Below are 26,454 nucleotides of genomic sequence, written 5' to 3' on the forward strand. Positions count from 1 at the left end.
CCTGGTCTTAAACTGTGTGTATGTGAGTGAAGCTAAGAATTAAGGACCTGTGAGCTTCTATTGGTTAATACAGGTCATCTGATGTGATATGGATGAAGGTCCTTGATGTGGAAGCCAGTGGTGCCATATTTGCTTTTCTGAACATGTCGAGACGGTAGGTCCTAGAGAGCTGAATCCTCTAAAACCTTTGGAAGCGCGTGAATTACTTCTGTGCCAAATTTGGTGCAGATTGGTCTAGTCGTTTGGCCGTGCATAAAGAACATGAAACATACACATAAGACAAGAGAAGTTAATTTTTACACATATAGAGATAAGACCAATGAGGATTTTAGATAATATGGACCACAGCTTTATTTTGATAGTGGGTGAAATGAAGAGGAATGAAAGATCCAAGACACTGTTAAGATCGGAAAAATAGAAAAAGTTAAAATTATCAACTTGCGGCAAAGAATGTTGTTAAGTCATTTCTTAAGAATCTCCAGCACAGATAATTTCGTCGATCTCAAAATCGTTTTCCGTTACAGGGATGGAGTCGCAAATCTGTTCCTGAAATGTCAATGCGATGGTAAATGGCTTGGCAGAAAGATGACGACTGTAGCGCTCTAAGAAAGTGTCATAATATCCTTTACCCCTCCCCAAACGATGACCTTCCTTGTCAAATCCAAGTCCTGGTACAAGCACAAGATCCAGTCCTCCTGTAATAATTTGGTTGTATATAAGTAGTTGCTGTACATTTTAAAAAAGATTTAAAGCGACCCTTCGGTCCTGGGACAACATTTTAAATATGATGAGGTATATGGAGTAATATTACCTGGTGCCCTCTAGTTATGCCCCTCTGCCGTGGATCCGCTGTTTTAAGGTCCCCTCTGTGAAGTCCCAAAATGGCTGCAGAGCTTCTTAGGCCTCATTCACACGGCAGGGTTTCCCGGCCGGGTGCCGGCCGTTCATAAATCGGCCGGCACCCGGCTGCCTTAGGAATAATAGACCCCTAATGGGGCTATTCACACGACCGATTTTTTGACGGCCGGGAAAACCGGCCGTCAAAAAATAGGACATGCTCTATCTTCGCCCGGGTACCCGGCCCCCATAGAAGTCTATGGGGCCGGGTATTACACGGCCATCACCGGGATGTGTCCCGAGTGATGGCCGGGTTTTCCGGAGCTTGCGCTCTGTCTCCTCCTCACAGCACAGAGTGCATGTGAGGAGGAGGAGTTGATGCCATTCTGACGAATGGCATCGCTGTACACTGTGTGGCAGGGCCGGGGTGTACAGCAGGTGGAAGGGAGCGCTGCGCTGGCTCCCTTCCCCTGCTTGAAAAGCACCCTGGCCCGGCGACACCTTCGATGGCGCCGCTAACAGCTGCTGCGGCTGCTACTACTACTGTAGCGACGCCACCATAGCAGAGCGGGGAGGTATCTCCCCGCTCTGCTATGTGCTAGCCGCACTTTAGCTCCTTGAAGGAGCGGAATCCCTGTGTTTTCGGGGATTCCGCTCCTGGACAGAGCGCTTGATGTCTCTGTCCATATCTGGGCAGTGACATCAGGGAAAACTCCTGAAGCGGAATCCCCGAACACATGGGGATTCCCCTTCAGGAGTTGCCGCTGATGTCACTGTCCGGATCTGCCCGGCCCGGCACGGATGCAAAACTTAATGCAAACCGGCCAGGCAAAATGGCCGATTTTACCGGCCGACACTCGGCTCGGGAACGACCCGGTCGTGTGAATCCCGCCTTAGACTATGAGTCGGAGACATTCCTACTGTTCTCGGATTGGCCAAAGCTGCTCATGTGATCAGAGGAATTGTCTTATACTCAGTCTGAGAAGCGCTGTGGCCATTTTGAGACAACACAGAGGGGGCCCTAAAACGGCAGATCCACGGCAGCGGCACAACTGGAGGATCAGGTAATATCACTCCAAATACCCCGTCACATTTATAATTTTGTCCTAAAATGGAGCATCGCTTTAAGGCTGGTGATACATTGTAACCGTTTTGTTGTGCAATGTTACTTACCATTAAAACCTCATTAAAAAAAATATAAAAAACGTAATTGCACCAGTAAACCTATCCAGATTAACAATAGGTATAATGGCCAAAGGACAAAACCGTATGTGGTTGTAGATGGGACAACAGAGAGAAATGGTAGGTTACCCTGTAGCTTGCTGCTGATCTTATAATAAAACTAGTGGCTAACTAATAAAAGTTGCATAAACGTAATATTTGTCGCCATTGGTATTGAATGTATGGCTTTCCAGCTGTTGCAAAACTACAACTCACAGCATAACCTACATAATGGGAGTTATAGTTTTGCAACAGCTGGACAGATAGGTTGCTTCAAACTAATAGTACTATTGGAGTTGCTAATAATCTCTTATCTGTCACTGTAGCCAGAAAGTTTGCATGTACATGAGATAGATGCCTCTACCAACCTAGAGTCTGCTCGTAATGAGGGAGTAATAGTTCCAACTACGAGTACCAGCACAAAAATCTGGATCAGCACTAATAACTTTGGCAGAAACTAGCATTTCCACAAACTCCTACAATGAGAGAAGTCTGTCTGTTGTAAGACTCTTTAAAGGGGTTGCCCAGGATAAGGGGTTGCCTCCAGAAACTGCGCCATTCTTGTTCATGGGCTGTGCCTGGTATTGCAACTCAGTCCCATTGATTTGAATGATATAGGCAGACAGTCCATGGACAAGAGTGAAGACACTTTTTTTTTTATATCTCTGAAAACTCCATTAAGGTCCCGTTTTCATTCAAAGGAATCCGTTCTCCCATCTGCCTTTTTTTTCACCTATAAGGCGACAAATCCCAGCCAATTGAAAAAAAACATGAGCTTGGCTTTTCTCCACTATGGCATAATTGCAATTTATTGTATAAAATGATGAAAGAGTGGATCACTATGAAACAAATGTTAACTAAGAAGAAGATTGACAGAATAAAACCATGCAGCGGCTTTCTCACCAGTAGCCAATGCCTCTTCTCTGCAGTCTTTCTCTCCGGGTTGGCGTATATTCCACGAGGTTACTGGTAACAGGTTGATTTCCTCCATTGAACTGAGTCTCACCATATCCATATGTGAACTGCGAGGCTGGTAACGTGGAATGAAACACAATTTGTCTTGATGGAAAATATCACGTATGATGTCTCCAGTCTGAACCTCATCGGGCATATTCAGAAATACAGCAATGCGCTGAGCTGTTTGGTATCGGTGGTGAGAGAGTAACTGTAAGAATATTTCATCATGAGAAGTTATGTACCTACACCTTACTCGTAAAAAGTATAAAACCTAATACCATATTCCAATCTTTATACAATACTTTTGTCCTAAATGTAAAAAAAATAAAACTTTCAGAGCAATGTCATACAGAAATATTGCCAAATAAAAAAAATAGCCATTTGAATAGCTCCATTGACCAACTCTAATGTAGCATTAAAGTATATGAAAACCTTTGTAGCCTTTTTTTTATTAAATGTATGTAATTGGCGAATGTAAGCAATTTTCTAGACTATATTTATAAAAAATGTTCTATTGTTTTTGGGATGCAGCTTCAATGTATCCTCTATACATAGAAGCTGTAGCGTTGGCTAGCAGCCGAATCCGTCAGTGAAGTGAACTGAAGGCTTGGCTGAGAACACGTCCTGTGTGTCTCTAACACACAGGATCGCCATAATATTGATCACATCTAAACTGACGGCTCGACTGACAGCGCTTGATGCAGCTTCTAAGTATAGAAAATACATAGAAGTTGCATCTCAGAAACGATGGAAGATGTTTAATAAATGTAAATAAGAAAAAAAATGTATAATCACCAATTACATACAATTAATAAAAAAATGGCTAAAAAGGTTTTATGTTCTGAGAGAGGATTAAAAGAACACCAGGGGGCATCAGAACAAGTATGTAACAGTAATATATAGACACAAGAGCATTTTATTTTTTAAGGATTCCAATTGAAAATATTGTTGTGTCACAATGTCTTCATAAAAAAATCCCTATGGTTTCCTGTGGGTCCTATATGTTTCCATTCAACAGTCATAGTCTCATCCATGTGTCCCCTTCTTCTTGCTTTCCTACCAAATGTATGTTAGTTAAAGGGGTTATGTTGGGACCGAAAATTAGTAACAGTGTAGTCATTGCAGTATGTGAGTAAACTCGCTAATATGCATTCCGGTCCCTCGTCACGCTGATTATGAGATTTTAATAGATTTTTATAGCACTGGCGGGGGACCGGTACTCTAGTTGCACAGTCTTTCTTCATGACGACGCGACTCTTCGTCATGTGACCGGCCCCGCTGTACTCTATATAATCGCTGTACTACTGCATGGAAAAACATGGAAACAGCTGGACGTTTCACAATGCTCATAAACTACAATGGAGAGAGTGTATGCATGCGAAGCCGCCTCATCTCCTCCTCCCTGGAATGCTGAACAGGGGTTCAAGGAAACCCCATTCTATAGATAAATGGGGGTCTCAGAGATGGAACCTTCTGGATATGCCATAAATGTCTCAGACGCAAATACCCCTTTTAAAGGGAGCACTGTGGCTGAAGCTAATGCATTGTGTTATGCCTAATGGGGGGCCTGATACAAAGAAGAACAAAGAGAGAATACCGGTCACGCACCTCCACATCAGGCCTGCACTAGGCATAACAGACGCTGTGGGATTATGGGCTGGACTTGATGGACCTGTGACTTCTTTCAACCTCATCAACTATGTAACACAGTAAGGCCACATGAACAATGCATGTATTACATGTGGCTTTGATGCGCATATTTTCCTGCTGCAAACCTGCAGCGTAATACAGTACCAGCAAAGTAAATGAGATTCCAAGTAATCTCATCTACACGTTGAAGAATTTTTCTGCACGTAAATCTTTAGATCCGCAGCATGTCAATTTATGTAGCGTTTCCATTTCAGAATTGTATCTGACAAGTGTATTTAAGAAACCAAAATATGCAGTATGTAATCTACACCTGTTTCACCCAAATTGTAAAATACACACCCAAAAACACATTAAGAAACGCACTATTAAGTGCGAATTTTACCTGCAGAATTACCTGCCTAAGAGTAATAAACATCAAAGTGACTGCACCGTGTGAATAGACCATTGCCTGGTGGTACCTTTAATAAAACAGAGCTCACACATACCCACAATGCCTCCCATAACAGCGCCAGCCACGCAGTGCTTCCTATATATCAGGTGTGAATAATTTCTTAAAGTAATAAAAAAATATAATAATTTAACTGGCAGCAGCAAATGTTATATTATAAAAAACAAACAAATAAAACAACAATATTTACCTGCTAAATCCTCATTAGTTTCTGCATTTATGCTCCAGAGATGACCCACCACTCTGTTTAGTTTCCAATGGAAATGACATGCCGCGCCAGCTCGTGACCTCTGCAGCCAATCATTGGTCTCAGTGGTCATGTGCCATACTAACTAGCATCACCATCGAGGCCAGCGATTGGCTGCGGTGGTCACCTGCTGGTACTGCATGTCATCTCTCCCGGAAAGCGAACGAAGACCGGTGGGGGACTACCGAAGCGTCAACACTGGAGTGGTAGGGAATTCAACAGTCAAGTAATGTGTTGTTTGTTTTTATTTTATAACATTTGCTTGCTGGCAGTTCTGCTTTGTTATTCTATTCTATTTGCTCCCATGTAATGTACTTTACATGTGCCAATTTCTAACACCCTACACAGATCCAATGAGTATGTATTATATTTACATTTTGCCCATATATGGAGAAGATTTAGCAAAACTAGTGCATTGTAAAATTGAAGACGTTTCCCATAGCAACCAATTAGGTTAAGAAATGAGAGCTGGTATCTGATTGGCTGCTACAGGCAACTCCTCTTTCACCTCGCGCTACTTCTAATACTGTGCTTTCTTCAATAAACTTTATTGACAAGACCATTAGAACACATTTAACCCGCTTGTTGCCTCCATATAAGACGTGTAACCCTCACATAACAAAATGCTCTCCGATACGACTACCATCCCAACGATTGGCGCACACACCTTCTGAGTCACTGCCTGGGACTGCTGAAGCTTCTCTAGGTCGCTTAAGACAGCTATTCTTTGCTTCAACTGAGCCCTGAGCGCCCTCTTAGCGGCTTGTATCGACGCCATCTTGGCATAAAGGGAAAAAAAAGTTTCTGTCCTATTTATTGAGCTCCTCCCACGGCTGCCAGGTTGTCTCTGCTAACTGGTCACTGACTGGTGGTGACCCTATGTGCTCACGACCATAATCAACAATCGTGTCCAGGCATATGACTGGGGAAGGGTGACAGGCTACGGCTCTCCAGCTGTTGTGTAACTACATGACCTCGTCTGTCAGAGCATGCTGGGAGTTGTAGTTTAACAAACAGCTTATGAACTACAGAACACTTCAGTACAAGCCTGAAGGAAGCAAAGCATACACAACGATGCGACACCTTGATGACGTCATGCAGTCACACGACGTCACGAGCTATTGGCCATCCAAAAATGAGAAACACCCACAGAGGGAAGGATCTAGCGACTTACCATCACCGGAAGTGGGAGGAAAACCGGAAGTGTGAAAGAAGGAAGTGACTGACACCGGTAGCGCTTTCACCGTAACCTAGTCTTGTTAATTGTCATACCAAACGGGAATCAAACCGACGACAAACATTAAGAGCCGGCAACTGGAGCTACGGAGGCGGGAATACAGGGGCGCAGGGGTCGTGTCGTTCTCTGCTATAGGCCTCGAGTGGGTTCGACTCCGGTCACATTGATAAGGCTTTCTCTGGGCACTGTTTACCCAGGGGTCTCCCCCCATACCCTGACCCCTGCCTGTGTGTGAGGTGAGTGCCTGCACGACCACTGCCTATTTCCAGCATTGTGCCCTATATTGTGCCCCTAGGTGTGGCAGGGCCATGTTATTGTGTATGGACGTCTCATACACCCCCTAATTATGGTGGACTAGTAGTAACAACAACAACAATAACAACATGGTCCCTGTACGCAGATACAGGGACTATGACACTTCCCACAAACATGAAGAATTAAATGTGTCACAGTTTAGAGGGGGTTTCCTTGTCTGCCATTTTTTGAGACGTAAACATAAATCCATATACATGGCATTGAAATTCTAACCTTTTCTCTACACACGTAAGGCTTAGCCTTGTGTAAACAATATGGATGCAGTGACATCCGTCCTAGTGACGTTCACGTGAAACCTGGTACGGCAGCGGGCATGGGCAGATGCAGGATTGCCACCTAGATGTGACATCACTAGGGCAGAGCGTCCCTGAAGCCCATATGTTTACATACGGCAATGTTAACACCGTATAGGTAAGGACAATTTTTATTTTGAGTTTTTGGGATAATAAAAAAACTAAAGGCTCCTTCTAGGGATTTTAGTCAGCCACATCCAGTCATACCACACATTGACCATTATTATTATATGGGTCATTTTATGGCCATCTTAAAGGGATCACAGAGTTTGAACAATATAGCAAGACAGAATAAAAAAAAAAGTAGATAATGGCAAAAAAAATTATGCCGTTGCCCCTTGCAACAGTTTTTATATTTGAATCTTTTGGGTTTTCTAGCTGAGTTGGAGGACATGAATTGTAGCAGTGAGAAGCCTAGAAACAGCTGTGTACACAATCTCTGCCTCTGTCATCCCTGCGCCCCGCAGAGACACTGACAGGTGACTTATGGGTGACACGTGTCTGATCTAAACCTGAAAGTGTCACAAAAGCTTTCTAATGACAACCTGAAAATCCACAACACTTTGTTTTACTATTTATTTTTTTTTGAACATTCTCTAACCTAACTCAGCAGTATTTTATTTGTGTTTCTACTGATCATCCCTCTTTTCTATAGGAATTTTCTCTTTCTGTATAAATCTGTGCTGCCGGTTGGCACATACAATAAGAGGTTTAAAGGCTAGGTACAGCTTTTATTAAATGAATGTATTTAGTGTTGTATTCAACTTTTAAAATCACTTATGAACATTTTTTTTTTTTTAACTTTTTGCAGTGTAGCTAAACGTTTGACAAACCTCTGACATGTCACAGTGACATGTCAGAAGTTTGTATTGGTGGGGGTACCGAGCACGGAGACCCCCACCAATTGCTAGAACGAAGCAGCTGAAGCACTCGTGCGAGTGCTCAACTGCTTCGTGTCTGTTTGGCTTTTTCCGGAAATAAATGTATCGTGTGTGTGGACTCAATAGAAAGTCTAAGAGCCCGTACTCCGATACATCGGCTTTCCGGAAAAAGCCGAACAGACACGAAGCGGCTGAGCGCTCACACGAGTTCTTCAGCTGCTTCGTTCTAGCAATTGGTGGGGGTCTCCGTGCTCGGATCCCCACCAATCCAAACTCCTGATATGTCACTATGACTCAGAAGTTTGTCAAACGTTTAGCTACACTTTAAGATACAGCTTCAATGTATTCTGTATACTTAGAAACTGTATCATTCCATCTGAGCCGTGTCCGTCAGTAAAGTTGAGAGCGGGTGACGCGTGATCCCGCTAGTAATGATCACATCTAATGTATGAACTTAGATGTGATCGTTTTTAGCCTGACCCGCTCTCAGCTGAACGGACGGACACGGCTCAGACAGAACGATAAAACTTCTATGTATACAGGATACCTAGAAGCTGTATCGTAAAAAGAAGTGATCATAAAAGTGGCATAAAAACACGAAATACATTCATTTAATAAAAATATATTCTTACAAAGGTGTACATATCCTTTAAGGAATCATAAGTGGCGATGATAAAGAACTTAGTGATTCCTCTTGTGTATGTCATAAGCGGCAAGATTGAGGAATACTGCCTAATGGTGTTACTATATTGGAGTAGATCTAATGGCGTTACTATATTGGAGTAGATCTAATGGCGTTACTATATTGGAGTAGATCTAATGGCGTTACTATATTGGAGTAGATCTAATGGTGTTACTATATTGGAGTAGGGAGGTTTGTGATTATCGGGACTTTTCATAGGAATAGAGGGAATGTTCTCTGTCTTTTCCAGTGTTGTGTAACCTGCTGATTGTGAATTGCTGTTTTTTGTTGTGCTTGCTTAAAATGTAGAGGTAAATAAATGGATCATAATATACATATTGGCCCATATTTATCATGTAGTTTGCGCCAGATTTAGTTGTAAATGGCGAAAAAAAATTTGCAAGTGGACACGTGACGAATTTGCATAGAATTTGTGACTTCTCGTCATTCGCTAAATTTGAAAAGTGGGAGTGGTCCCCAAGAAGACAGTTTTAGGCCGCGGGGATACTGAAAACATGATTACAGTATGGGACAGTATTCCCGCGGAGAGGTAGGGAGTCCTAGCAGCATAGAGAACTATGGTGCTAGGAGCCCAGGTCCCTGATCTGTGGTCGGCCCAGAAAATAAGGCCAACACAAGGTCCGTATAGCACAGACCGCGTGTGGGCATCTGAATAAAGGGGGTTTTAAAAAAGTAAAATATTATCGTTGTCGGCAGCACATCTCTGTGTAAACAGGGAGACGCGCTGCCGACATGATGATAATGTATGGGGACGAGCGATCAGAGTAACGACCAGAGCAAACGAGCGCCGATGAACTTGCGGTCTTTCTGATCGGCGCTCGCTGCATCGGCCCTATTAGAAAAGAAATGGCACAAGTTTAGTCACAAATCTACAGCTACTTGTAGCAGGTGCAGATTTTTTTTTTCCTATTAGACAGTTCAAAATGTGTGGCGCATATCACTCCCATAATCAACTTTAGGCCGGATTAACACGAGCGTGTGCGTTTTGCCTGCGCAAAAAACGCAGCGTTTTGCGCCCGATGCACTTCCGTGCGTCATCAGAGTTGACTGCGTGATTTTCACGCATATGCCATGCTTATAACACGCGGTTTTGAAGTTTAGAAAAAGAAATGAAGGAAGTTCTTTTATTTTTTCCTTCATTTCTTTATCTACTGTTGCTCGAATCACGCGCGACACACAAGTGCTTCCGTGTGCCGTGCGCGATTATCACGCACCCATTGACTTCAATGGGTGCGTGATGTGCGAAAAACGGCCACGTATAGGACATGTCGTGAGTTTTACGCAGCGGACACACGCCGCATAAAAATCACGGAATGTCTGAACGGCCCCATTGACTAACATAGGTCTGTGCGACACGCGTGATTTTCATGCTCGTATCACGGACGTAAAATACGTTTGTGTGAATAAGGCCTTACTTAGACTGGCATAAGATACACCAGTGTTTCAGGACGTCTGCCCTGTTTTCCCTCCAGTATAATAAGTATGTTTTGTTTGAGCCCCTTCCCCATAAAGTTGCTTCCCAGGTTCCGTCTCCTGTCCAGGATTCTATTGTTTTGCATTTGAATCTCTATGATGCTTCTGTGTCCATGGAAACTCCTTATTGCAGGATGTGTGGCTTAGAGCTCACATGTAGCCTGTGTCTTCTTACATTTGTTTGTGTGGATTAACACCTAAGGGAAAAGACTGACAACCGGGATGGTGCAAGAGTTCTGAAAACTGGAAAGGATTTGATTCAAAATATACTGCTCTGGCACAGACTGGAATTACAGAGGTGTGAATCTGGCTTGAGGTCTCATTTGCCCGGTAAAGTCTGTAAGGCAGCACGTGGAGTCCGTATGGTGTCTCCATGTTGTGCTGTCCCTAAAATCAATGTTTCTGTAATATGATATGTGATAAAAAGTTTTTTTTATCTCTCTAATTCCGTATGAATCAGTGAGAAAAACAAACCTGTGCCTCTGTATTCAGAGTAACGCGGAAGTCTAATGTGGGTCCATAAACTCCTGTAATCTGTAGAATACTTAGGCTATATTCACACGACAGTTAAAAACGGCCGTTTGACGGCTGTTATGCTGCCGTTTACAGAGCAATAATGTTCTATGGGTGTATTCACACAGCCGTTTAACGGCCCGTCAATATTGGCCGTCAAAAAAATGGGACATGTCCTATTTTTGGCCGTTTTCACGGCCAGACGGCCCCCATAGAAGTCAATTGATAAGTTTTTAACGGCTGTCAATACATGTAACAACTGTTAAAAACAGATCTGTGACGTGGGGATTGGCAAGGGAACGACTACTTGCTGGCTATCGGCGGCATACTCACCGATTTAGCACTGTCTTCAGGTGTGGTCTCTCGTCTTCACGGGTTCTGCGAAGGCGTCGCGATGGCAGACGAGAGACCACACCTGAAGAAGACTAGAGACTGCGCTGCATCAGTGACTATGAAGGGCAGCCGAAAGTTAAATGTAGTGTATTGCTGCGCTCACTACAAGAGTAGTGTGGCACTAGTACAGGGGGCATTGTACGTAGTGGTCAACTGTAGTGAATTTTCCGCGACTGTCCGGAATTTACAGAGACGGTCCCTAAAAATTCCTTGAAGGGGGGGGTCTGTGTGGCATCATGTACATCGGGCCTGTGTGGCGTCCTCTCCAGGGGGTCTGTGTGGCGTCCTCTCCAGGGGGTCTGCGTGGCGTCCTCTCCAGGGGGTCTGTAGAAATAGGTCCAGAGAAAATAGTGTCTACATGTGACCTTCCTTTGGGTGTTTTCAGGGGGCTGGGACAAGAAAAGCCTGACATGAAATTTATCAGTTTTTTTTTTTTTAACAGATATGAAAAACTGATTCAAAACAGATGTCAAATGGCTATTAAAAACGGACAGACGGACTGGTTAATAGATGAAGATTTGGAGACACACTGATGCAAAACGGCCATGAAATGCTGACCGTTGATCCCTTTTTAAATGGCCATTTTTTTTCCTTGTCGTGTGAATGCAGCCTTAGGCCCCATGCACACGAACGTGCCTTTGCGGCCGCAATTCCCCCGGAAATCCACGGGAGAATTGCGGCCCCATTCATTCCTATGGGCAAGTCTTATTACGGCCTTGTTCTGCGGTCCCTGCTGATGGCAAATTATGGCCGCGGCCATGTGCACGGCCCGCGATTTGTGGGCGTCTTGCGTGTGACTCTCCGCCCTAGGCTAACCCGAAAATCACGGCTGTGCACATGGCTACGGTCGCGTGCATGAGGCTTTAGTGTATAGTAAGTAGAATTTAAAGTAATCCCACATAATGTGGTACAGAGCCATGTGGTTTCTAGGGCATGCCAAGGTTTTCTTAACCTGGCTCTTCCCTGGCAATTGCGGGATGTTTTTCCCCCATGAAGGATAGCTATTGACCTTTAGTCGAGGCACTGTATATTCTTTGCACTTTTTTTCATGCATGACTCTATAAGTGTGCCCTGGTAATCTTCCCTAAACTGTTAATCAATGAAAACATCTTAAGTATGTAGACGTCATGTTAAGTGCAATATCAATTACCATAATACACCGTGACTTGTCACTTAGATATTTTGGCAGTGTCTTACTCTTAAAGAGGCTCTGTCACCACATAAGTGCCCTAAATTGTACATGATGTGATTGGCGATGTAATGTAGATTACAGCAGTGTTTTTTTATTTAGAAAAACGATAATTTTTGACTGAGTTATGATCTATATTAGCTTTATGCTAATGAGTTTCTTAATGGACAACTGGGCGTGTTTTACTTTAGACCAAGTGGGCGTTGTACAGAGGAGTGTATGACGCTGACCAATAAGTGACCAATCAGCGTCATACTCTTCTCTCCATTCATTTACACAGCACATAGCGATATAGCTATATCGCTTCATGCAGCCACATAAACACACTATAACGTTACTGCAGTGTTCTGACAGTGAATAGACATTCCTTCCAGCCAGGACGTGATGTCTATTCAGAATCCTGACACTTCGCTAACACAGTCCCGACACTACAGCACAGCAAGCGTAATCTCGCGTGATTACGCTGTAAACTAATTTCAAACGAGATTACGCTTGCTGTGCTGTTGTGTCGGGATTGTGTTAGCGAAGTGTCAGGATTCTGAATACACATGACGTCCTGGCTGGAGGTAATGTATATTCATAGTCGGGACACTGCAGTAACGTTATAGTGTGTGTATGTGGCTGCAGATAGTGATATAGCTATATCGCTATGTGCTGTATAAATCAATGGAGAGAAGTGTATGACGCTGATTGGTCAGCGTCATACACTCCTCTGTACAACGCCCACTTGGCCATATAGTAAAACACGCCCTGTTATCCATTGAGAAACTCATTAGCATAAAGCTAATATAGGTCATAACTCCGTCAAAAATGATCGTTTTTCTAAATAAAAAAACCACTGCTGTAATCTACATTACAGCGCCGATCATATTATGTAGAAGATAGGCCACTTATAATGTGGTGACAGAGCCTCTTTAATGATGGCTTGGACTAATAGCAAAGTACTTAGAAGCAGGTTGTGTATATCTGCCTTCTGTGCAGTAATAAATGGACTATTTAAGGGAAACAAATACTCTTTCACAGCAATTTTAAGTAAGTGAGTAACCAGTTCTCGCCCTATTTCCAAACGGAAAGCAGAACATGTACGTTGCGGTCTGTCTGGCAAGCTATTGCTTCCATAAATCACCATGGTTCAGGCCTATTTCCCGCATACTAACAGCAGCCTTTGTTCAATTTTTCAGCTTCATGGTAGATGAACATGGCGCAAGAGACAAACCATAACCAAGCGCCTCTACTTTGTTCTAATGGTTGTGGCTTCTATGGTAACCCACGTACCAATGGACTCTGCTCCGTCTGCTATAAAGAATATCTACAGCGACAGAACAACAGCGGCACTGGGAGGAATAGTCCTCCAGGTAACACTGTGTGAACTAATCTTATAATAACTTGTTCTGCCTGTATAGTATATTGGACTATCGGTAAAAAAAATAATTTCTCTCTTCTGCAGTGTTGTCAGTGGGAAGTGGGGTGGAGGCTTCCACTCCACAACATGTAGTCCATTCCAAGGTGGATGAACCAGCAGAATCTGTGGATCCACAGACACAAGCCAAGTAAGTAAATTTCCAGGATAGATTGTGTGCGGTTCTACACTGTGACCAAGTCTGAAAGTCAAACAAAGCCCCCATTTACTCAGATACTAGTGCTGAGTGAAAAACCTGTATCCCAGGTAGGTGACTGTACTTTCCTGGTTTTCCAGGTTGATGCTTCTTAGAAGAGGCAGTATCTAAAGATGTTGACTGGCACAGCTGGTGGAATCGCAGAAGAGCACTGCAAGAGCATTTCTCCTTAGAGGAGAAGGGGGCAAGGTGCTCAGACATCATGCCAAGCATGGTATCTACAGCCTAGGAGTTAAAGCGGACCTATCGTTACAAAAATAAATCACAAATCTCTCATTAGGTAGCTGTGTATTAGTGCAGTCAGAAATGTTGTGTATAACCTGTATGTTTCCTTCCATCTGCTGGTATCTGTAAATGCATATTGTCTCTCTCCATGCTTGCTGGTTGGGCGTGCTCTTCATGTTTTGATATAATAGCTGTGCTGTGTGCTCTGAGCCTATCAGATGTCTTCACTATTTTTGCTCCCCCCTCCCCTCTAAAAACATGCAGTTTCTCGCACACTGAGGGAGTGGTACTGCAGCTGCATCCCCCTCCTCCATGTCTTCTATTTACTGTATTATTCTAGACCGATTTTTTTTTTTTGGTGACTGAGGAGGTTTCTGAACATTTACAGAGAGCCTGCAGGCAGGGAAAGGGGAACTACAGGCTGCTGGAAGGTGAGAAAGATGCCGCTTTCCCCAACAAGTTGTATTACAAAGTACTGATTTATGCAAAAAATGATAACGATGGGTACGCTTTAAGTCTGAGAGCGGAGTATGACTAAACTGTTTGGTTACCTGAAAGGAAAGCAGCAGAAGTTTGAACGCATGTTAAAAGCTATGTATATGAATGGTGAACACAACATGAAGCTGCTTAAAATTGATACAAATACAGTAAAGCAAAACTATTTTCTGTTACTCAACTTCGTTTCTTTTATTGTAGAATTTATTTAAAAGGTAGATATTTTCTTTAAGTTTAGTATAAGTGCCTTAAAGCGGCTCTCAGGTCTCCCATGCTACTCTGAGAGCAACGTAGGATAGAGACGGAAAAGGATTTCTAGTTTTCCATGATATGATTAAATATTTAATTGTAAATAACAGCAATTGACAGCTGTCAAACTATATATCCACAAGCAGTGTCTTCCCCCTTTAAAATAGGCTGTCCTCAGTGAAACACAGGATACCGGACATCCAATTATAGATCAACTCTTGCTTTCAGTTTCTTGCTCTGTCTTTTTATCCTTGTGAACTTGATAATAAAAGGGTTTCCCAGTGCTAAAAAATTGAGGCTTATTCTCAAAAGGCTATCCATATCTGATCGGTGGGGGTCCGAGTCTCAGCACTCCCGCCGACCAGCTGTTATGAAGGGGCCGCATACCTCGCTCTACTTTTCATTCATTCCTGTCACTGCTCTGTTCTGTGAAACGCCGACACACTTGTAGCACCGTTTTCACAGTCGGACCCCGACTGTTCAGATCTTGATGGCCTAACCTGAGGATATCAGTAGAAAGGAAAAAAAAACAGAGGAAATACCAGCGCTCCCGACATACCATTGATACATAAATCAACAGTGATACACAGTAGGTAGGGGAGGTATTTTATTAGCCTCTTAAAACAATGGCAACGCGTTTCAATGCCAGTCTGGCACCTACGTCAGGCCAATATACAGTTAAAAAAAACAGCAGCTTAAATATAGCACCAAACAATTAGGAACAGGATGAAAAAACCCGCCAAAATTCACTTGAAAATAATGTCATAGGGGTCGGAGAAAGTCTGAGTGACGGTACTTGTAACCAATGCAGAATGAGCCACTGGCAGCGGCTAGACATTGGCACAAAGTAACATGGGTCAAGGATGTAAACAAACCTCCATGTTGACAGTGATGAAATAAATAAATAGATACACAACTATTTGGAATGCAAGATGCAGTGATACAAATATGTAAATAAATGCATACAAGGATAAAATATGTAAAAACGGGCAAGCACATTTAGTTTGATTCTATGTATGAGTAATGAAATGTACCCGCACGGAGCCCAGAGCAGAATGAATGAGTATCCCCATTGTGTAGGATATTCGGGTGCAATATGTTATCACTGAAACCCTTGAATACGGGAAACATCAGCGGAAGCGGGTTCAAAGTGACTGCGGGGCTGTTGCATGCAGCGGGATATAGTCTGGGGCCGGCGGACTGAAAATTGCCGGTGACTGATGAGAGGCAGAGAATGTGTAAATTGGGAGACAGGGTGTGGGGTGAGGGCGGGTGGATGGAATGAAATGCCAGCTAGTGAAATATAGACTATGATAGAGGAAAAGGAGAATAGAATGAAATCCAAGCGCAAAGGATAGGCCATCAATTGTTTATCACTTGATGACCCCTTTTAAGTAGATCACCTGGGATTGTTCCAGATTTCATGTCTCAGGCTCTAGGTCCAGGTTTTGAGTTCATAACTTTAGAGTAAAGATCTTGTTAATTCCAGGAAAAGAAGTAACTAATAAACGAAAAATCTTTGCCAACTATGACCATTTAAATGGAATATATTGGTACACTGTAGCTCTGGTTGCAGTCACCCTCCTTTGTTCTTTGAATCTGTAGATACTCAGTTGGTCGCCTGTGTTTTTTTGTTTTTTGAATCATTTCTTCTTATCATTCTTTTCTCTGTCTACCAGTTCTCTTCCCCAACCAGAGTCAGACTCCTCTTTGCAAGTTGAAACCACAGATGACAGAACTGCTGAATCGAAAGAGGCACAAGGTTAGTCCTGTATTGGTATTTTTTTCTGTGGCGAATGTTTTGTGTCCTCTGTGGGCACACAATGAATACTAGGGACCTTGTATGTGCAGCATATATGGTGTGCAACAACGGAGTTAACATTGCCCTAAGTAAATCGCTATCTTGTAGTGTTTGTACTCATGCCCCTGAACATTATCCCTGATAAAGCTGCAATATATTACTGATAATAATAAACTATTTTCATGTTGATATATGTTCAGCTTCATCAATGCATTTAACACTGCAACTGCATGTTTCCAAAAATAGGGTAATCCTAAAGGTAGTCCGAGGTCTTTTGAAGCATATGTGCAATGATGTTAAATAGACAGCAGTTTAATTTTGTTACACAAATTTTTTGGCGTATCTGACTTGTCAGTCAGTATTGAGGGAGAAAGGATTTTTAGAAGTGTGATCTATGAAAATTGGGTACAGTGTTTGATAGAAAACTGGGGGATTTACTTAAAACGAGCTATGGAAGGTGTTGCTATTGGATATTCCAGATTGCAGACTCTCAGAGAAGGGTTTCAGTTTTTCAAGCATAGAAAAGGGGGGAGTTCAGCAGAGTGTGTTGCAAGAAGGCTCGAGAAGGGGGAAGAGAAAGCATAATGAAACAGAACAGAAGTTAGACAGTGCTAATGGTAAGTCATTATTTGCTTTGGTGGGATTTTATCCTCGTACAGGGCAGAGACCCGATAAGGAGTCGTATTGCGTAATTACAATATTTTTTTCCGTAGCTGCAGCATCAGATAGTGCACAGAATTCTTCGGAAGAACAAGAGCGCTCCCCCCAAGAGGCCAAAGTCAAGAAGACAAACCGTTGCCACATGTGCCGCAAAAAAGTTGGACTCACAGGTCTGTATATATATTGAACTCTATATTATGTATGATCAGAAATGTTGTTGCTCAGCTATATGCTGACTGACATTAAGTTTTCAGAGAAGAGGCTCTTTCACACTGTCAGAGGTTCTGCTTTTTCATGAGATCCATGATCGATTAATTTGGCAACAAATCCTAGTGGATCCCATTGGCATAATAGGTCAATCAGGTGGGCGGAAAAGTGCAGCAGGCTACCCAATTCTGACCATCAAAATGTAATGTCATTGTGAACATAGCAACAATTACACCAGCCATATTTATAGTACAAAATAGACAGACCCCATTTGGACAGCAAAAGTATGATATTCCAGAAGAAGAAAGCGGTTATAATTTATAGTCAAGGAGTTGTCTAACCCCATTAATTTAAAAAAAATGTCTTACAAGGATATAAAATAACAACAAGTAGTAACGACAGGCTGCGGCAGCAGCGACATGTTGACGCAGCTGACTTCATTGCTGCGGCCAGTGATTGGTTGCAGCAGTCACATGTTCCTTTAATGGAACAGATCAGATGGGAAACGTCAAATTATGTTTCCCTTTAACCCCTTCCCGACATTTGACGTACATGTACGTCATGGAAAGCATTGACTTCCCGCAAAATGCCGTAGATGTACGTCAAATGTTTGGCACCGGCTCAAAAGCTGAGTCGGTGCCATCATCACCGGATCTCAGCTGTATCTTACAGCTGACATCCGACAGTAACGGCGGGGACCGAAATTAGCTTCGATCCCCGCCATTAACCCCTTAAGTGCAGCGCTCAAACGCGATCGCTGCACTTAAGGTGTTTGCAGCTCATCGGAGCCCCAGCAATGAAATTGCCGGGGTTCCGGTGGCTGCAATGGCAACCGGAGGCCTAATACTGGCCCCCCGGTCTGCCTAGCACCGAAGCCGGTCAAGATCCGCCCGGCGGCGGAGCCTGATCGGCTTCCGTAGCTGCCGGCAAGATGGCGCCGGGTCAGGAGCTGATCCGGCGTCATCAGCGGTGGAAGTCAGCTGTACTGTACAGCTGACATCCACCTGTAACGGCAGGAACCGGAGCTAGCTCCGATCCCTGCCATTAACCCCTTCGATGCAGCAATCGAAAGCGATTGCTGCATCGTAGCGGTTACTAGCAGATCGCCAGCCCTGACAGGCAATCGGGACTGGCGACTGCTGTTATGGCAACAGGAGACACAATGGTCTCCTGCTCTGCCATTACGGAAGCCGATTTAGGCCCCGCCGGGAGGCGAAGTCTAATCGGCTTGCTGTCAGTGAATGACTGACAGATCTAATACATTGCACTACATAGGTAGTGCAATGTATTAGAAAAAAAAAAATCTGACCGTTGGACCTTCAAGTCCCCTAGTGGGACTTGAAGAAAAGTGTCAAAAAAGTATAAAAAAGTGTCAAAAAAAAGTGCAAAAAATAAAAGTTTGAAAACAATAAAAGTTTCAAGTAATCAAATAAAACACAATCCCCCTTTTACTCTTATCAAGTCCTTTATTATTGAAAAATAATAATAAACCATATGTATTTGGTATCGCCACGACCGTAAACGACCTGAGGTATCAAAATATTGTATTATTTATTGCACGCGGTGAACAGCGTAAAAAAAACCGTAAAAAACGTTACCAGAGTTTGTTTTTTAGTCACTTTGCCCTACAAATATTAGAATAAAAAGTGATCAAAAAGTCGCGCGTATCCAAAAATGGTACCAATAAAAACTATAGCTCGTCCCGCAAAAAACAAGCCCTCATACAACTCCGTCGACAAAAAAATTAAAAAGTTATCGTTCTCACAACATGGCGACAGAAAAAATACATTCTTTTTACAAAAGTAATTTTATTGTGAAAAAAGTTGTAAAACATAAAAAAGTGCTATAAATTTGGTATCGCCGGAATAGTACTGACCCGCAGAATAAAGTTAACATGTAATTTATAACGCATGGTGAACGCTGTATAAAAAAAAACGAAAAAAGCTGTGCCAGAATTGCATTTTTTTGTTTACCTGGCATCCCAAAAAATAGGATAAAAGGTGATCAAAAAGTCGCATGTACCCCAAAATGGTACCAATAATAACTACAGCTCATCCCGCAACAAACCAGCCCTCATACCGCTACGTCTATGAAAAATAAAATTAGTTATGGCTCCAATAAGTCAGGAAATAAAAAAATATGCAGTTGTGCCCGAGGGGAACATTTCTTCAGTTTGAAGAGGCGATTTATCAAGGACCTAAAATTAGGGAACCAGGAAAGGGAGGGCCCAAACATATCCGCTGGAAGCGACGGTGCCCGTATTATACCAGGACAACACTTCCTAGCAAAATTCCTCAAACTACAAAGGTGCAGAGTGTGGACCAAAAGGGGGATAAGAAATGACACCATTTATCAGTGCGACACTGGCCTGTGCGGAAAGGATTGCTTCACAGCGTAACACACATCTATGGATTATTTTATTTTTTTCATACCACCTGACTATGCCCCTTATATACTCCGCCCCACTTACATGTACCCCCACATTATAAAACACCAGCAATACTCAAACAAATTTAGTACCAAGCAAAATCCGCTCTCCAAAAGCCAAATGGTGCTCCCTCGGCTCTGAACCCTACAGCGTGCCCAAACAGCAGTTTCCTTCAACATATATGGCATCGTCATACCCGGGAGAACCCTTTTAGCAATTTTTGGGGTGTGTGTCTCCAATGGCATAAGCTTGGCATGACATATTTGCCACTGAATGGCATATCTAGGGAAAAATATACATTTTTAATTTGCACCATCCGCAGTGCATTCATTTATGGAAAAGACCTGTGGGGTGAAAATGCTCACTACACCTCTTAATAAATGCCTTGAGGGGTGCAGTTTCCATAATGGGGTCACTTCTCAGGGGTTTCTTTTTATTATTTCACATCTGAGCCTCTGCAGTTGTGAACCAATACTTTGTAAATCGCCAAATTAGGCCTCCACTCCGCATGGTACTCTTCACTCCTGAGCCCTGTCATATATCCAGGCAAAAGATTAGGGCCACATGTAGGGTGTTTCTAAAACCGGGAAACCCCGCATAATAATTAGAGGGCTGTCTTGTTATGGTGGCACAAGCCGGGCACCACATATTGGCATATCTATGGAAGAAAATCCCATTTTCACTCTGCAACATCGAGTGAACACTAATTTCTACAAAACACCTGCAGGGTTAAAATGCTTACTACACCCCTTGGTAAATGCATTGAGGGGTGTCGTTTCCAAAATGGGGTCACTTCTGGGGGGTTTCCACTGTTTTGGGCCCACAGGCGCCCAGAAACCAATCCAGCAACATCTGCACTCCAAATGGCGGTCCTTTCCTTCTGAGCCCTGCCGTTTGCCCAAACAGCAGTTTATGACCACGTGTGGGGTATTGCCGTACTCGGGAGAAATTGCTTTACAAATTTTGGGTTCTTTTTTTCCTTTATTTGTTGAGAAAATGAAAAAAATTGCGCTAAAGCTACGTCTTATTGAAGAAAAAGGACTGTTTTTATTTTCACTGCCTAATTCTAATAAATTCTATGAAACATCTGTGGGGTCAAAATGCTTACTACACCCCTAGATGAATTCCTCAAGAGGTGTAGTTTCCTAAATGGAGTCCCTTTTTGGGCGTTTTCATTGTTTTGTCCCGTCAGGGGCTTTGCAAATGTGACCTGGCCTCCGCAAACCATTCCTGCTAAATGTGATCTCAAAAAGCCAAATAGTGCTCTTTCCCTTCTAAGCCAAGCCGTGTCTCCAAACAGCCGTTTATTACCACATGTGGGGTATTGTTTTACTCGGGAGAAATTGCTTTACAAATGTTGTGGAGCTTTTTCTCCTTCAGTCCTTCTGGAAATGAGAAAAAATTAGCTAAACCTAGATTTTTTTTGAAAAAATGTAGATTATTATTTTCAGGGCCTACTTCCAATAATTTCTGCAAAAAAACTGTGGGGTCAAATCGCTCACTATACCCCTAGATAATTTCCTCAATGGGTGTAGTCTCCAAAATGGGGTCACTTGTTGGGGGTTTCCACTGTTTAGTCCCCTCAGGGGCTTCGTAAATGTGACATGGCCTCCGCAAACCATTCCTGCTAAATGTGGACTCCAAAAGCCAAATGGCGCTCTTTCCCTTCTAAGCCCTGCCGTGTGTCCAAATATCCATTTATTACCACATGTCGGGTACTGTTTTACTTGGGAGAAATTGCTTTACAAATTTTGCGGTGCTTTTTCTCCTTTAGTCCTTGTGGAAATGAGAAAAAAAATCGCTAAACCTACATTTTCTTTGAAGAAATGTTGATTTTAATTTTCACGGCCTACTTCCAATAATTTCTGTAAAAAACCTGTGCGGTCAAAATGCTCACTACACCCCTAGATAATTTCCTTGAGGTGTCTAGTTTCCCAGATGGGGTCACTTTTGGGGGATTTTCACAGTTTTGGCACCGCAAGAGCCCTTCAAACCTGACATGGTGCCTAAAATATATTCTAACAAAAATAAGGCCCAAAAATCTTCTAGGTGCTCCTTTGCTTCTGAGGTCGGTGCTTCAGTCCAGTAGCACGCTACGGCCACATGTGGGATATTTCCTAAAACTGCAGAAACTGGGCAACAAATATTGAGTTGCATTTCTCTGGTAAAACCTTCTGTGTTATAAAAAAAATTGTATTAAAAATTTATTTCTGCAAAAAAATATGAAATTTGTAAATTTCACCTCTACTTTGCTTTAATTCCTGTGAAATGTGTAAAGGGTTAACACATTTTCTAAATGCTGTTTTGAATACTTTGAGGGGTGAAGTTTTTAAAATGGGGTGACTTTTTGGGGGTTTCTAATATATAAGGCCCTCAAAACCACTTCACAACTGAACTGGCCCCTGTAAAAATAGCCTTTTGAAATTTTCTTGAAAATGTGAGAAATTGCTGCTAAAGTTCTAAGCCTTGTGAGGTCATAGAAAAATAAAAGGATGTTCAAAAAACGATGCCAATCTAAAGTAGACATATGGGGGATGTTAATTAGCAACAATTTTGTGTGGTATAACTGCCTGTCTTACAAGCAGATACATTTAAATTGAGAAAAATGCTAATTTTTGCAATTTTTCACTATATTTTCGTGTTTTTCACAATTAAATACTGAATGTATCGACCAAATTTTACCACTATCTTAAAGTCCAATGTGTCACGAGAAAACAATCTCAGAATCGCTTGGATAGGTGAAAGCATTTCGACGTTATTACCACATAAAGTGACACATGTCAGATTTGAAAAATGAGGCTCTGTCAGGAAGGTCAAAAGTGGCTAAAGAGGGAAGGGGTTAAACACTGTCAACTTGTTGTCCCAGGCTGAATGTGTAACAACGGGAGTTTTTGGCTTCTCGGTGTGTAGCTGAATAAGTAGTTTGGAAAGGTACTTGGAAGACATTTTAGTTCCAAACTAGTACTGCAGGTCTTGTCCAGGCTTTTCACTTTCATACACAAGCAAAATTGTGGTTGTATTAGTGGTTTTCATCACGTATATTGTTATAAAGTCATTGTCAGTTGTTATTAATAGGGATGCATCGAAACTTTGATACTGTGCATCCCCAAACGGTTCGATACTGCTATTTCTTGTATTTCGATACTTGGCTGCGCAGCCGCACAGCTAAGTATAGTAACACATGAATGTATGAGAGCGAGGCTGCGGCTGTGTGATACAGTCATTGCCGCGCTCCTGACAAGCGCGCGCGGTCAGGATGATGCGATGCTGCCGGCGCTGCACCAATGAGCGGCGGCACTGATGACAGAACATAGCGGGCGCACTACAAAACACCCCCATGTTCTGTCTTCAGTGCCTGAACCGCCGCTCATTTCTGCAGCGCCGGCCGCGTCACCTCAGGCTGACCGCGCGCGCACTTCCTGTCAGGAGCGGGGCAATGACTGTATTTGAACAGCCGCAGCCCCGGTCTATAACGGCGGAGATCAGAGAAATCTCTCATCTCCGCCGCTATTCCCCTGAATGCTGCCATCAAAGCTGACTGCAGCATTCAAGAGGAAGTGAGAAGGGGGGATGCCCCTTGGATCGCGTCACAGGAATCCCTGTGACGCGATTGAGGGACATACCATATATGGACAGACAGCCCAGGGTCCATTGAAGGACCCCAGGGCTGTCCTACCATATTTATTGTTGTTAGGGCATATTTCGGTATGTCCTAACAACTGCCTGTGTACTATCCGTACACCGGCTAATGTACTGTAATATAGATATATGTCAATACATTAAAGTTTAAAAATTAAGTAAAAACAAAGTAATGTTACATTTAAAAATAATACACACAACTTTTTTTTTTACAGTAAACATTAAAATAATTCTCAATACATAAAATATACACATTCAGTATTGGTGCGGCCGTAATAACCTGCACAACAATTTTTTTGCATCATTTATGATGTGTACGCATTAGGTACCTCACACATTAACCCATTATGACTGAGACACATGATAGGATTAATTACTATTAATGTGAGGCACATTCAAAAGTCATCACACCTCGCTATGAATCTTGTTATGTACTTAATGTAACACTAAACAGTTTCTTTATATGCATATATTCTGGACATGTCCGCTGCGCGGGGGTCCAGCAGTTTACTGTGTTAATGTGTTTATATGTCTCCTTCAATAAACTGAGTTTAAAAAAAAAAAAAGTCATCACACCACGCGCCTCACATCAGAAAACGGAAGAACTTTTTTTTTATTACTGTTGGCAAAGTATCGAGTTGGTATCGAAATCGCAATACTAAATGAAGTATCAGTATCGACGTACAAATTCTGGTATCGTGACACTCCTAGTTATTAATATGTCCATTTTTTTTGCCAGGCTTTGACTGTCGATGTGGGAATATATTCTGTGGGACACATCGATACTCCGACATGCACAGTTGCTCCTATGACTATAAAGCTGATGCAGCTGAGAAGATCAGGAAAGAAAACCCTGTTGTGGTCGGGGAGAAGATCCAGAAAATTTGAAAGTGAGCTTCAGTCTGTCCTGGATGACACCAGCATTGTGGTGTGGACTGTGGTGGGATAATAAGTCATACAACCACCTTCATCATCCTGACTCTACATCCAGGGATACAGCTCCTTCTCTTTCATCTAGCTACACCCCCCCCCCCTTTCTTATTACAGTTTTCTTGAATCCTTACAATTGAAACAAGGAGAAACAACAACAAAAAAACTTTAAAGACTCTTTAAATTGTTTCCAGGGTTTTTCATACTGTGCACAACAGTTGGAGGGAGAGAGGATGTGATGGAGTGTAATGTACTCTGGATGTGACTTGTTACATCTCTATGATCAAACTCCTGACTCTTTATCCCATTGTATTCATCCCAGAACTAAACGGATCAACATTTTATTGGACCAGTTTAATCATGTGTGCTTGAGCTCTGGCAAAGTGCCCTCTTTCAACAGAGGCGCATTTTTTTCCCTTCTGCATCATATTGTGTGATTGAGTGTGTGATTTAAAAAATAATCTTTTAAAGGCATTTTCCAGGCACAGAAAATTATACATAAATAAATTTTTCATCCAAAAACGAATAATTTACCAATATACATCTTTCTTCCCATGCAGCACTTTTGTGAGATTATATTATATTCCCATTGCCGGAACCTCGATAGTTCCTCAACTTGTGTTGACGTGTTGTCTTAGACTCTCAGCACTGTGGGCAGTGCTACTTCTCTCTTCTGTGAGGACACATCAACGTACACATGGGCTTGTCCTATCTGCTGCTCCCTTTGCAAGCGCCCCGCTGCACAGGGAGACGGAGATGGGAGAAGCCAGTGACCTGTCATCACAGAAGGAGCAGTGCTCAGTCCGAGGGACTAAGACGACACATCAACACAAGCTAAGGAACTTCCAGCAACAGGTGAGTGAGAGATGATCTTATTGGGAAGCAAAATCTATGTAAGAAAGTTATTTAGCTTTTGAATAAAAATAATTTATGTATAATTTTCTGGGCCTGGAAAACCCCTTTAATTACAGAAGAAAAAGTGTACCCATTTTATGGTTGGAACCTGTGTTTTTTCCCCTCCCCCAGCAGGTCCTGCATGTGTATGCTCAGAGCCCAGCCTACACTGGTGGCTTCAAATAATAATGGCAGTACAAGTTATGAACAGGGAAGGACTCCATTATAAGTCTAAAAGACTGGTGCCACCAAACTGAGCATTGATTTCAAAAGCCAAAAGCCTTTCCGTTTGCTACTGGCCGTTAAACATAAATTTAAAATATTTTTGTTTCCTTTTTATAGTAGATCTAATCAAACGTGTGAGCTCGGACACTTATTGGCCTCTCACCAAAGGTTTTATGTTTATGTCCGTTTGATTTGAATAAAATATAAGAGCTTGTGTCTTGTTTTAGTTCTCATACATACACCCACCCCTGTGAAGGGTCCTTAGATACTTTATGGTGTGTAATTTGCCCTGATTCCCTGTTCTCCTCTTTTATCCTTGCGTGCTTAAAGAGGCTCTGTCACCACATTATAAGTGCCCTATCTCCTATATAAGAAGATCAGCGCTATAATGTAGGTGACAGCAGTGCTTTTATTTAGAAAAACAATCTATTTTAAACCACTTTATTAGCGATTTTTAGCTTTATGCTAATGAGTTTCTTAATGCCCAAGTGGGCGTGTTTTTTACGTTCGACCAAGTGGGCGTCGTACAGAGGAGTGTATGACGCTGACCAATCAGTGTCATACACTTCTCTCCATTAATTTACACAGCAGCATCGCGTTCTTACTAGAACACAATGTGCAGCCACATACACAGACATTAACGTTAATCAAGTGTCCTGATAATGAATATACATTACCTCCAGCCAGAACGTCATATGTATTCAGAATTCTGACACTTCTGAATCTTT

At 42.5% G+C, this 26,454-nt stretch overlaps 2 protein-coding genes across 8 annotated transcripts; one reads left to right on the top strand and one right to left on the bottom strand.

Moving 5' to 3' along the window:
- Positions 1-326: 326 nt before the first annotated feature.
- On the bottom strand, positions 327-6,831 carry MTHFS (methenyltetrahydrofolate synthetase). Of its 3 annotated transcripts, none has more exons than XM_075858444.1 (3): positions 6,535-6,831; positions 2,962-3,223; positions 327-695 (listed from the first exon to the last, which is right to left on the bottom strand). In XM_075858444.1, the coding sequence occupies exons 1-3, from the start codon at positions 6,535-6,537 to the stop codon at positions 469-471; spliced, it is 492 nt and encodes a 163-aa protein (XP_075714559.1). In that variant the 5' UTR covers positions 6,538-6,831; the 3' UTR covers positions 327-468. The 3 variants fall into 3 exon arrangements, with proteins under 3 accessions (XP_075714559.1, XP_075714558.1, XP_075714560.1); XM_075858443.1 differs by lacking the exon at positions 6,535-6,831 and adding an exon at positions 6,028-6,487; XM_075858445.1 differs by lacking the exon at positions 6,535-6,831 and adding an exon at positions 5,304-5,398.
- ZFAND6 (zinc finger AN1-type containing 6) lies at positions 5,485-25,940 on the top strand. Of its 5 annotated transcripts, none has more exons than XM_075858441.1 (7): positions 5,485-5,566; positions 13,539-13,712; positions 13,805-13,907; positions 16,622-16,704; positions 17,223-17,360; positions 17,457-17,573; positions 24,417-25,940. In XM_075858441.1, the coding sequence occupies exons 2-7, from the start codon at positions 13,550-13,552 to the stop codon at positions 24,563-24,565; spliced, it is 753 nt and encodes a 250-aa protein (XP_075714556.1). In that variant the 5' UTR covers positions 5,485-5,566; positions 13,539-13,549; the 3' UTR covers positions 24,566-25,940. The 5 variants fall into 5 exon arrangements, with proteins under 5 accessions (XP_075714556.1, XP_075714553.1, XP_075714557.1 ...); XM_075858438.1 differs by lacking the exon at positions 5,485-5,566 and adding an exon at positions 5,934-6,833; XM_075858440.1 differs by lacking the exon at positions 5,485-5,566 and adding an exon at positions 10,436-10,592.
- The last annotated feature ends 514 nt before the right edge of the window (positions 25,941-26,454 follow it).

Source organism: Rhinoderma darwinii, chromosome 3 (genome assembly GCF_050947455.1).
Source record: "Rhinoderma darwinii isolate aRhiDar2 chromosome 3, aRhiDar2.hap1, whole genome shotgun sequence".
Classification (NCBI taxonomy): Eukaryota; Metazoa; Chordata; class Amphibia; order Anura; family Rhinodermatidae; genus Rhinoderma; species Rhinoderma darwinii.